The following is a 12473-nucleotide window of genomic DNA, read 5'->3' as shown; positions in this document are numbered from 1 at the left end:
AAAAGAAGCAAACGAAAGAAGTGCCAGTGTGGACCAGTAGCGCTGCACAGTTCCGTCAGACTGCGCTTCACACGCTGTCCTAGCAGGAAGAGCGTCCCACTGCGGGGCAGGCACGTGGCAGAGCAGGTAAAGCCACTGCCGGGGATGCCGGCACCCGCTGTGGGCGCCGGTTCAAGTCCTGGCTGCCCCACTTCCAGCTCAGCTCCTTGCTAATGGCCCTGGGAAAGAAGTTGGAGGACGGCTCAAGTGCTTGAGCCCCTGAACCCATATGGGAGACCGGAATGGAGTTCCTGGGTCCTGGCTTTGGTGTGGCCCAGCTCTGGCCATTGTGGCCATTTGGGGAGTGAACCAGCAGATGGAAGATCGCTCTCTCTCTGCCTTCTCGAACTCAGCCTTTGAAATAATTAATCTTTAGAAACCTGTTATCCTGCGACAGTTTCATGGGTCCGCGATGATCGCAAAGCCTCCTGTATGCGGGTGGGACGGGCATCTTCACGGCTGACTGCTGCCGGCAGCCCCAGCTACGTTCCGGCCACACTAGGGCCGTCTTACATTTACCTGTACAACTATGAATTTAATGGAGCGTTAAGCCCTTGGCTGTACTGTAAATTTAAAATGTCTCAAAGACTAAAAAAAAAAAAAAAAGAAAGAAAGAAAGAAATGAAGGGAAGAAGGAAGACGAGGAGAGGGAGGGAGCTGGCAGGCAGGAAGGGGCACCGTCATATTCTGAGAATTCTACCTGTGAACCACCCTGAGTCTCTTCTGGTTGTGTTAATCTCACCTTAACATGACAACGATAAAGGATGACAGTAAAAATGGTTTAAGTGATTAAGTCAGCAATGTGTCTTCTACTTATGGGAGAGGAAATGTGTGTGGGAAAGAGCAGGGCACCTCCCCCAGGGGCTGGTCCACTGCCTCCCTGAACCCGGCCAGGTCTGCACGTTGGGGTGCGGCCGAAGACTTGAGCTCTCACTGCTGCCCCCTGGTGTGCACTGGCAGAACCTGCGCCTGGGAGCAGAGCTGGGACCCAGCCCAGGCCTTGGATGGGGGGGGGGGGTCTCCAGTGGTGTCCCAGCCTCTGTGCAAAGCACCCCATTCTTCTCTGGCCATCTGGACAGAAATGTGCTTGTCTTGGGGGTCATCGCACTCACGGGGCACTTGCCACGTGCCGGCTCTGCGTGTCCGCGTCAACCCAGCAATGGGGGTGCAGACCCTCAGCCCACTCAGCCCTGACACGGGCAGGGGGCGCACCCGGCACCAAGGCCACAGGTCCATGCCCTTGACCATCACCCTGTGCTGTGCACAGGACCAGGGACACCGAGGCTCAGGTTTATCCCTTCTGGTTTCAGTGGTCACTCGTGGCCTCCGTGGGTGGGGACCCAGGGGCGGAGTTATTTAAAAGACTTGGAAGAAACCTGAACCCACACTATTAAGCGTTAGATGCTTGTCTGAAGCGCTGCACGCTAGGACCCCAACCCTAGGGCGCCCGGAAATGCAAAGCTGTAGGGGTGCACCACGGGGGTGGGGCGGGGCACATGTGGGGATCCCCGAACCTCCTGCTCAGCTGTGCTGTGAACCTAAAACTTCTCCAAAAACAACTCTTGCAAACCTGACAGGGCTGCATAAGGGACCAGGAGGCGGGCGCAGCGCCGAGTCCCTGCGGCCCGAGGCACTCCCAGCCTCCCGGAACTCTCTGACGGGCACAGCTGCCCCCTCCCCCACCGAGGCTGAGCCCTGTGGAAGCCCCACCCGCTGCCCCCTACAGCAATGGTCTGCGCTCCCACGGGGCCGTGGAGGTGGCGCCGCAGCCCAGCCCCAGCCCGGCTGCCCTCTGCCATGGCTCTCCCCAGGGTCGATCCAGACGGCAGCCACGCGAGCCGGGCCGGAGCGCTCCCCTCGGCGCATTTCTGGAAGCCTGGCCTTCGAGGCAGCAAGCGGGAGAGGCGGGCAGGAGCAAGGCCACACATGGGCCCAGTGACGGCCTCGGCTCGTGCCACGAGGGCTGCGTGCCCCCACGCGGAAGGCGTGCCCTGGGCAGGGAACGAGTACGCGTGCGTCTCTCGGGAGCCTGCTGCGAGGCGGAAACACAGTCACGTCAGTTCAGCGCTGGCCACGGCCGCGCAGCGGACACTAGGGACCTGCCAGGAGCTCACCCTCTCCGCTGGGTCTGCAGGGCTGGACCACTGGGTGTCTGGGACGGGCAGCTGCTAACCCAGGCGGGGTTCCGAGGCCCACGGCGGGCGCTGGGCAGTTGCGCGGGGCCGGCCGTGGGTGGGGCGGGAGGGCGCTGGACTGGGCGTGCGGAGCGCAAATCAGAGGCCCGGGAGAGCACGCGCCCTGCTCAGGGCTGTAAGCGAGGCGTCCGAGGCGCCCCCAGGCCCCGCCAGGCCCGCCTCCAAGTGCGGTAATCGGGTTGTTTCTGCCCTCGCTGCCGTCAACGTGGGACCCTGGGGTTTCTGTGCGTGCCTGGCTGGGGCGGGACTGCTCGGGAGCCGGGCGCAGGCAGGGCAGACGCAGAATCACGCTCTCGGCTCGCTGCGGCGCGGGGCAGGACGGCCGGCAATGCTGCGAGTCAGAGCAGCAGGGCCGCGCCAAGTCACAGCACAGACGCTTAGTGACATGAACTGCGCGAAGCCTCGGAGCGTGTCACCTCCTGTTTTGTCCTCGCACCCGCTGCCGTCTGCAGAGGAGACGCTGCCGCCTCGGCACCACTGGGCCCTTCCGCCCGGCTTCACCCTGGGGTGGGCCCGGCAGAGACGGACAGCAAGCGTGCAGGGGCAGCGCCTGCCGCCTCCCCGCGTGCCGCGTGCCCCCGAGGGTGAGGCGGGCGGGCGTGTGGACAGGGGTGCCGGTCCTGCCGCTTCCCGGGACCCCACTCGGGCGACTCACCCCTGCTTCATTCCCCTTGTGAGCACAGAGGCTCCAGGCGGGGCTGCGGGCAGGACACGGGGTGGGGTGGGGGGGCAGGTGTGTGGAAAATGCCGGAAGGCGGCCCCGGCACCCTTGAAGCCCTCCACCGCGTTTGGCCGACACCTGAGGAGGCCGAGGCTTCGCAGGTTCGCCGGCGGCCTCTAGTGGCTGCTCCCTCTCCAGGGCGCCTCTCGTGGCTGTGTGGTGCTCCCTCTCCAGGGCACCACCCACCTGGAGTCCTCCAGGGGAAGCTCGCGAGGGCAGGACCGGCTCTGCCCCCTGGGCTGACGTCGGCCCACCTGCTCTCACTGCCTCCCTGCTGAAGGGAGCCCCCTGGGCGGGGCCGTCCTGCTGGGGTCACTCCCGGGCTGTGGACGGCTGGGTCAGCCTCTAAGTCCCCCGAGCCAGCCCCTCACCTGTGCGAGGAGGCCGAGACTAGACCCCCGTGCTGCGAGTCAGCTGCAATGGATGATTTACCACCACTGATTCCAAGGCAAGCCGCCGGCACCTGAGAAGTTGTAACAGCTCACTTGTAATTAAGCAAGCTAAAGTACCTAAAACATAATTCGTTACAACACCATCAGCAGTCACAGAAACACCTCTGCAAAGCCCGGGTCCCATGGCCACTCGGCGGGCGGTCCCTCCGGCAGGCTGGCCTGGTGGGCCCGGGCTCCAGCCTACGGTGGAAGCGGCCCATCGCCCTGTGCCCGTGGGACCCCTCGCGCTCTCTGGCTGTTTCCTGTGTGGTCCTGCGGCTCGCATGAGGCCACGGTGACTGGGACTGTCTCTTTAACACTTGGGGATGTCTGCTGCTGGGGACGGCCCCGAGACTGAAGTCGCCATTCATGGGTTCCACCCAGGCTCCACATGCGCGGGCCTGCAGGTCACTTCAAGGAACACTGCTGACCACACTGGACACGGAGCTAAGTGCCACACCGTGAGCCTCCGTGCCGGCCCGAGCAGCCCGGTCCTCTGTGGCCGCTGTGTGCTCCACAGCGCCCCTTGTGGTGAACCCAGTGCAGCGTTTGCCTCTCCCCACGGTGTTCTTGGTGCTCCCGGGGAGTTCTGGACACACAGCAGTGGATTTCCAAACGTGAGATGCAAACCAAGCAAGCCCCCGGGCAAGGAGGCTGCTGGGACCCTGGGGGACAAAGGGTTATCTCCCGTGATCCAGAGTGAAACAGAAACGTTCATAACTTTGCTTCCATCGAGTCAGGGCCGCCGGCACATCGGAAGCCAGCACCCTTGTGTCTCTGGCGTCCGCCACACTGCACACGCAAACCTGCACAGCAGGGGAGCACGCTGGGCACAGGCCTCTCGTCCAGCTGAGCAATCTCAGGTTCGTGAACTCGCCCTGGGCCACGCAGCTCAGGTCTGGGGCTCCAGAGTGTGCCCCTGCACCTGGCGTGGTGCTGGCCGTGGCGCTCAGGAGCGCCTGTTTGTGCGTGGCCATGGCCCACCGCCACGTGCCACCCGCTGTGAGCTACTGGTGGCCCCCGCCACAGCTGTGTTCTCCGTCTGCTGGAACAGCCCCGCCAGCCTTTCTCTGCACGCCCAGGCAGCAGGACTCTGGCCACGCGCCATCCACCACGGCTGTGCCTGGGAAAACCTGAGGCCCTGGACTTTCCCCCTGGGGAGCGCCCCTGACCCGAGGGACACAGGCAACGCCTCCTGCAGCAGGGGCAGCAGCCCCCATGGGGCGGGGCTTCCACCTGGGCCCACACTGTGCACGCAGAACCCACGGCCGCCTGGGTCAGGCCCCGCTATGTGCAAGGTCCTGTCTCCCTCCACCCCTCCCCCTCTTCCTGGCCACCACAGGCCACTGTGGAGCTGGGCATCCGAGTGCTGGGGCAAGGCACGGAGCCGGCTGCTCCTGGGGTGTGGGGATGTGGGCAGGTGACTTGGCCGGGCTGCCAGGGTACCACAGGCACAGGCACCTGCCGACAGCTCCCACCCATGCCCCCACCATCCCCACATCCACTCCCATGCCCATCTGAGCACTGCAGGGGCAGGCTCTCAGCCTCCTGGTACTGCAAGGTACTGCAGGGAAGGAGCATTCCCGCGGCCACCGGTTCCCACTGGTTCCCACAGGTTCCGAGAGCTTGCGTGTGCAGCACTCACTAAGCTAAGACACTCTGTCCTCACAAGCCCCAGAGAAAGACCAACTGTCACCGCTTCCGGGCAGCCACCTCGGAAGCCAGCACGGGGAGGCCCAGTTCTCACTTCCTCAACACCCGCAGGGTAGCAGGTGTTAGGATTCTAACTGCGGGAGGGAGGTGCTTCCTCCCGCCCCCGCGGGGTCCCCTCTGAGGGCGGGGCACCCTCCAGCAGGTGCATGGGGAGGGCGTGTGCTTCTGAGAGGCTGGCACCACCAGACGGCAGCATCCACAGCTTGTTCCCTTCCTGACTCCCGAGGCTGGAGGAACTGGCCACCACGGGGAGGGACAGCCAGGCCACGCGCGGGGCACATGGCCGACCCCGCCCATGGGGCGTCTTCATGTGGCTCAAAACCACTGCTGAGGCTGCAGGAACGGCCTCCCCGAGCCGTCGGCCCTGCTGCAGTGTGTGACGCCATGCGGGAGACACACTCGAACGTTCATCTTTCTGCTCCTCCATCGGCAACGACACGAGCAGAGGTGGTGGGGGAGCAGCGCGGGGCGGTTGACCAGTAGGACGCACTGTGCCTCTTCCCTGGTTGCTGTTGTGATTCGTGGGCACCTGGGATCTCTGGGTCCGCGGCCCTCCCCTCTGCCGACACCTCTGCAGCTCTCTCCCAGAGGACCTCCCGGCCCCGCCACAGCCCACCAGTCCTGGGCCCCAGCAGCAGGTGTCTGGGAGGCTCTGAGGGGGTGGGGTGAGCCCCGCCTTCCCCAGGCCCAGCGAGGGGTGGAGCAGCTGACAGCTCTGCTCCCAAGTCAGAAGCCAGGTGCTGCCAGGACGCTGGGCTGCGGGGAGGGGAGACTGACCCGGGCAAGGCAGGCGGCAGGGGCAGCCTCTTGCTTGTGGCCGTCTGAGGGGCAGAGGGTGCACATCCCCCAAGAGGGGCGTGGGGATTCTGAGCACCGCTCCTTGAGTCTTTTTTTATTTTTTTTTATTTTTTATTTTGTGACAGGCAGAGTGGACAGTGAGAGAGAGAGACAGAGAGAAAGGTCTTCCTTTGCCGTTGGTTCACCCTCTAATGGCCGCCGCGGCCGGCGCGCTGATCCGATGGCAGGAGCCAGGAGCCAGGTGCTTTTCCTGGTCTCCCATGGGGTGCAGGGCCCAAGCACCTGGGCCATCCTCCACTGCACTCCCGGGCCACAGCAGAGAGCTGGCCTGGAAGAGGGGCAACCGGGACAGAATCCGGCGCCCCAACCGGGACTAGAACCGGGTGTGCCGGCGCCGCTAGGCAGAGGATTAGCCTAGTGAGCCGCGGCGCCGGCCCGCTCCTTGAGTCTTAAAGTCACCTTCACTACCCGAGAGGCAGAGCCACACGCACACACACAGACACCTCCCATCTGCTGGCTCACCCCCACACGCCCACGACAGCTGGGGCTGAGCCTGGCCGGACTCAGAAGCCCAGCCCTCCACCTGGGTCCAAGTCCTCGGGCCACAGTCTGCTGCCTCCAGGTGTGTCCTGGCAGGGAGCACGACTGGGGAGCGGGGCCAGGAACCCAGCCCAGGCACTCCCACCTGGGGTGTGGGCGTCCTAATCGGTGCCGTAGTCCCTGTGGCAAACCCCTGCTCCACCTCTGTGTGAACGTCACAAGGAAGGAACGGCGCCTTTCCTGGCCCCGATTTTGTGTGAAAATAGGAGTGGCAGTGGCCACCTGTGCCCCCCAGGGAACCACAGTGAGCAAAGGGGGCTGGGTCTCCGGCGCTCGGCCAGCCCCACCCGTGTTAGACGACACCTGGGTCTCGCGTGAAATGCAGGGACAGTGTTCTCGCGGGGACGAGGGCAGGGGTGGTGTGGCCCATGCCTCTGCCTTCAGCAGGGCAGCCACGGGACACGCCCACGCCCGCCTGCTCTCTCCAGACCCCCGCTCCAGGGCAGACACACAAGCGCCTATTCCGTCCCCCACCAGCACTGGAAAACGTGCGTGCAACCAGCCAGCGCAGCAGCCTGGCCCCGGCCCCCCCGCACCCAGGGACCCTGAAGGCTGGGCTGTGCTTGGAAGAGCAGCCACACAGTGATCTCCGTTGGAGTAGAATGGAGCTAAAACCGCTCATTTATTAATCTGACGTACATGGAACATCTCTGCAGCGGATACACGCATGTGTCACCTGGCACACGACTGGACACACTTCCACACGGGAGACACGCACTGCACAGTGGGCTCGGGTGTGCGGGAACTCGCGTGTGGACAGACACTGTGGCAATCGGGAATCAGACACGGAGGGCGTCCTGGGAAGATGAGCTCACAACAGGGCCGGCTGGACACAGGGAGAAAGCCCCAGACGCAGGATGTACTGGGGTTCACACATGCAGCACACGGACACGGGGCACCGGGACACACCAGACAGGAACACTCACAGAGCATCGGAAACGGGAAAACAGAGGAGGACACCCAAACACCAGGGCCAAGGACACGGCCTTCCAAGATCTCGACACCAGGGAGAGCGGCTGAGGTTAGCCTGGGCCCCACGGAAGCTTCCGGAGAAGAGAGGCTCTTCTGGGCCCCGAGTGGCAGCATGCAAACCCCAGCAGACGTGCACGGAGCCAGCGCCCAGTGAGCACCTTCATTCTGAGCTGAGGTCGGACGTGGACACGGGGCCAGCGGCAGCCAAGCTGCAGGGCGAGGAGAGTGGGCGCAAGAAGGGTTTCCCACCTGGGCGTGGGAGGGGAGCCGCTGTGTAGCTCCCAGCACGCCTGCGTGTTCTGCAGGAACGGCTCGCACACAGTGGGGCCCTCGGCCCTCAGGCCAGGCCGACCCCACGCCAGCGCCTGCCCTGCAGCCCGCGTGGACTCCTGGTGCCGGCACGTGCACAGACGCCGCGGCTGCCATGCCCACTGCCAGAGGACCTCAAAGGCTGCGTCACAGCAGAAGGCGGCAAAATCGGTAGCGAGCAGCGTGCTGCATATATATTAGCTTTTTCTCTCAGTACATAAATAAAATCTAAATATAAATTTATACTGAATTTTAACAATGGCTATGATTTTCAACTGGCTCTCAAAATTCCCATCATCACCAACTGATCTGAGGAGCCCCGTGGTGCCTGGTCCAGCCACCACTGGCCTCAGGGGACCCCTGCCCCCCCACCGTCACCGCCAGGCGGCCGGGGACTCGGCACACCTGCACCAGGCGTGCCGCTGGCCTGCTGGAGGCCCCACGTGTGAACAGAGGGCACATGCCACCTCCCTCTGGGTCCTGGGCACTCCCGCTCTGCAGGGAGCATGTGTGTGGCACACGGTTGTGCCTCCAGCACCGGGCAGGGCCCTCTGCAGACCCGGATGGTGGCGTCCTGAATTCTGAATTTGGCTGGGGACTCCTTGGCTACCAGCAGTCAGCTCTGGGCCCCTCAGCTCCCACCCTCACCGTGGGCACCATCTGCAGTTCTCTGGGGTCAAGGGCCCAGTGAGGCTCTGTCTCACTTGTCAGGGGGTGACAAGATCAGGAAGAGAAGGGAGAGCAGTGGCGGTGGACTGCCTGGAGGAGGTGTGTGTGTTGGAGGGGGCAGGAGTGCTCTGCCTTCCCATGGACCCAGAGCCCCATGGGTCCTGGGCTCCTTCCAGACACCCTGTCCGAACCACGCACAGCTCAGCCGAGAGCTGACGGCACCCCTGCCGTGCCCGCCAGGCCCTGTTTTCCAGCTCACTTCTCCTGCAGGGTGGAAGGCCAGCACGGAGCACGGGGCCCGCAAAGGCAGTTTCGCTCCGTCACAAACCCTCAGCGTCAGGAGGGAGCTGGCTGTGCTCCGGAGGGGGCCTCCTGGCTCCGCCTGCTCCCTGGCTCAGCCCCGAGGGGCACCGTGGGGACAGAACACTCCTCAGGACACCACTGCACACCCGCCAAACAGGAGGCACAGACCTGCTGCCTACATCCCACAGAGCACAGGGCAGCTCTGCTCCGAGCTCATCCTCACTGGGGGGCACGCGGCCCCCACCAGAACCCTGAGCGTGCACTCCCCCAGCTGCCTGGCATGTGGCCTCACTGTTCTCGGAGCCGCAGTGCCCGGCCAGGCAGGCACTGGACTAGGAGCAGGAACACTGCCTTCTGTTTTGGCGGCAGAGGGGATCACAAAGGGCCCCGCCCTGCACTCTGGGTGTGACGGCCGGGTTGGGGGGGGGGGCGCACGGCGCTGACCCCTCTCTGCGAACTTCCCAGGGCTTCTCTTCCCGCTCTCCACCGCCCCCATCTCTGCTGACCAGCCACGGAAACGCCCGTGCGAGCCCCAAGTCTGACTCGGTGAGATCTGTGAATGAAGGGATCCTGCCCAGGTGCACGGGGCCACCGAGGACTCGGTTCTGATGGCTGGGGCCTGGGTGATGCTGGATTCAGGAAGATGAGGCCTGAAGCGGTCTCTGTGCCAGGGCCGTGATCGGAACATGGGTGCCTTTCCTAGACAGGCAGGGGGAGCTGTGGAGCCGGTGCCAACATGAGACGGAGCTCAGGTTCCTGGGGAGCTGGCAGCAGACAACGTGGGGACCACCTCCCCAGGAAGTCCCGGGGCTTCTGAGCACTCCCCAGTGCTTTGGTTGCACACCAGCCCCGCGGGGGCTTGTCCGTGAGGGTCTAGCCCCAGTGCCATCAGCAGACACAGCTGCCATCATGGCACTCTGCGGGGGTCCCAGCCTCCCTGTACAGATGGGGAAGCCAAGGACCACAGCCATGCAGCCATTTCCTACTCCCAGTGCATGGGCTGCACCGGGCTCAGGGGTGGAGCTTGGCCCAGAACCCCTCCATCTCGTCTCCCCATCAGGACCCTGGGTGTGAGGTCACCCAGGAAGCAGCACCACAGATAAGCTGGGTGCTGCAGGACCCCGGCTGCCATCTCCCTACCCTGGGGACCTTCAGGGGTCTAGGGAGCACTCTGGTTCTCACCAGCAGCACAGACAAGTGCGTGCGGCTGCCCCCTAGTGGTGCATCTGTGCACAGCCTCTGGTTTCCTCCCATCGCAGGGGTGCTGGGGGGCCAGCCGCTGGCACACGTGGGAACACCTGCTGTCTGACCACACGGCCAAAGCACAATCTCCTGCTAAACCCACAGCGAGCCGGGCACCGTGCGCTCGGAAAACCCCGGGTGCTCGGACAGCCGAGGTGGAGAATGACGCGAGGAGGGCAGCGGAAAGGCGGCCTAGACAAGCTGTGTCGGACTGCCCGGAGCCCCTTCCTGGGCGCCCGGGGCTCGGGCTGGGCAGCAAGGCCAGCCTCGGGAAGCAGGCTTCCGCTGACACGGCCCATCACAAGGACGCAGCTCTGAGCAGCCGTGCCCTGTGGCTCGGGAGACCCCGTGGGAGAAGGCAGGGCTGAGCACCTCCGAAGACGGGGCAGGGGCCCAGGCGCCTATCTGGTTGTCTGCACTCAGCTCAGACGGCAGACCGGGGGCTGACTCTGTCGGCAGTCCTGGGCGGTGGGGGACGGCAACCTCGGCTTCCTGACCTGCCCTTCGCTCTTGGTAGCTCCGTCCCGGCCCGACGGGGGTTCCGGCTTCCTGTTGTCTTCCCTGTTCCTGGTTTCAGTTTCCTGATGCTCTGCCCAGGGAGCCTCCCCCTCCCCCCTCCCCTCCAGGCCTGCACTGGGTGGGGGGGGCTGGGGGAGGAGACTGGTGGCTTCTCAGGGGTCTGGGCACCTGCAGGCCTGGAGGGGGGGCGGGGCCTCTGGGACTGAGCGGAGGCAGAGGCCGGGGCTGTACCGGAGCCACACTACAGCAAGGGTCACCTCCAAAGGCCTGGAGAGGACTCAGGTGTAAACAGGCCCCCTGCCCCCCCCCCCCCCCAGCTGCTGCTCATCCTGGAAGTGGCAGAGGGAGCTTCAAACTCAAAGGTTGATGCAGACCGGCTCGGGCAGCAGCAGGTCACACGGTCCACGCAGACTCCAGAGGTAGGTGGAGCAGCTGGGGGCCGAGCAGATGCTGTCCCTGTCCCTGTGCGCCCCAGGAGGCAGGCCCTATGGCTGCAGAGGGATGGGGCACCAGCCCAGGGGAGCTGGAGGGACAGGATGTGCCTGGGAGGCCACCGGCGACTGTCACCAAAGCAGGGTGGGGCGGGGGCCAGGGCTGCCCCTCTTCCCACACGGCTCTGGTGGGAGCCTCGTCCATCTGCCGCAGCCCCCAGCCCAGAGCTGGCCTGGGGACCCAGGCTTCCGGGAGGGGCACACAGCTCGGTGAAGAGACGCCCTACCCTGACTGCCGTCTGTGGTGAGGGGAAATCGAGGCAGGGCTCTCCGGCTGACCTCATTCCCAGCTGTCTGTACCACAGGTCCCGGCCCTGGACGCCTCACACTTCTCAAACTTCCTGGGACAGGCCACACCCTCTGCGGATGCAGCTCCCGCAGATTCCAGCTGAGGGCACAGCCTGACCTTCCATCACTCGAACCAGCTCGCCCCAAAGAGCCCTGCCCAGCCGCAGCTGCGCCCACGTGCTGTCACAGCGAGAACTGCGGGCTGTCCCCTCAGAAAACAGGAAATGTCCCTCTGCTGGGGACGCCCTCTCAGCACAGACGCGCAGCAAGTGGCTGCCCCGGGCCAGCTCGACCGCGTCTGCAGCTGGACTGGCCAGGGCCCCTCAGCGAGCGGCCCTGGTGTTTGGGAGGAGAGGAGGGCGGGGACACCTGTGTGGTCACACGGAGGGGCAGCAGGAGATGCAGCGAGGCTTCCGGTCGCAGCGGCGTCGCGTCGGACTCCCTCACATCAGGACCTGGGTCCGTGTGTCCGGCAGGCGCAGCCCCACGAGCCCCCCGCACACCAGCACGGTGGAGGCCAGCAGGATGGGGAGGGCCTTGGTGATGCCCACCAGGGAGCCGAAGATCAGGTTCCCCAGCACGGCCGCCGCCTTGCAGAGCGCGTTCAGGAAGCCGAAGCCCGTCGCCCTGCAAGAGACACGGACAAGGCTTAGGGGGCATCGGCACGGCCGCGGCCACTGACCCATGCGTAGTCTTGCTGCACATGCACGGGCTTTCACGACAGCTGCCACTGATGGTTTGGGTCTCCAACATCTTCAGCACCCAGGAAAACCCGTCTTCTGGTTGCATTTTCCATGGCCTTCCTGCTCGGGTGTCAGCACGGCGAACAGCAACAGCTGCCAGGAAAGCCAGGCAGGAGGCCAGGCTGCCGCGCTGCCCTCAGCCTCTGCCCCCCCCCCCCCCGCCCCCGATTTAGGCTCCACGCAAAGCTTCCGGTTTATCACGGCCGGAAAAAGAACGAACTTTTAGGGAGCAAGATCTTGGGGCTGGCACCGTGGCCCAGCGGTTATCTGCCGTCTAGAACACCGGCACCCCAGCTTTGAGTGCCGGCTGCTCCACTGCTGATCCAGCTCCCTGCCAATGCTCCTGGAAGGCAGCAGCGGATGGCCCACGTGCTTGGGCCCCTGCCGTTCACACGGGAGACCCCGCTGTCCATGCACTTTCCGGAGGCCCCTTGTGTGAC

The 12473-nt window shown here is 64.8% G+C and overlaps 1 protein-coding gene across 3 annotated transcripts in view; it reads right to left on the bottom strand.

Moving 5' to 3' along the window:
- Positions 1–7089: 7089 nt before the first annotated feature.
- SV2C (synaptic vesicle glycoprotein 2C) overlaps positions 7090–12473 on the bottom strand; it is a 103486-nt gene continuing 98102 nt past the window's right edge. For all 3 annotated transcript variants that reach the window (XM_070056298.2, XM_089312878.1, XM_070056299.2), the window contains one exon: positions 7090–11917. In XM_070056298.2, coding sequence (XP_069912399.1) covers positions 11734–11917 — 184 coding nt within the window. In that variant the 3' untranslated portion in view covers positions 7090–11733. The remainder of the gene's footprint in view (positions 11918–12473) is intronic.

The sequence above is a fragment of the Oryctolagus cuniculus genome, chromosome 14, assembly GCF_051225735.1.
Source record: "Oryctolagus cuniculus isolate XC-2025 breed Fujian yellow rabbit chromosome 14, ASM5122573v1, whole genome shotgun sequence".
Classification (NCBI taxonomy): Eukaryota; Metazoa; Chordata; class Mammalia; order Lagomorpha; family Leporidae; genus Oryctolagus; species Oryctolagus cuniculus.
This window is presented reverse-complemented; position numbering and strand designations above follow the sequence as displayed.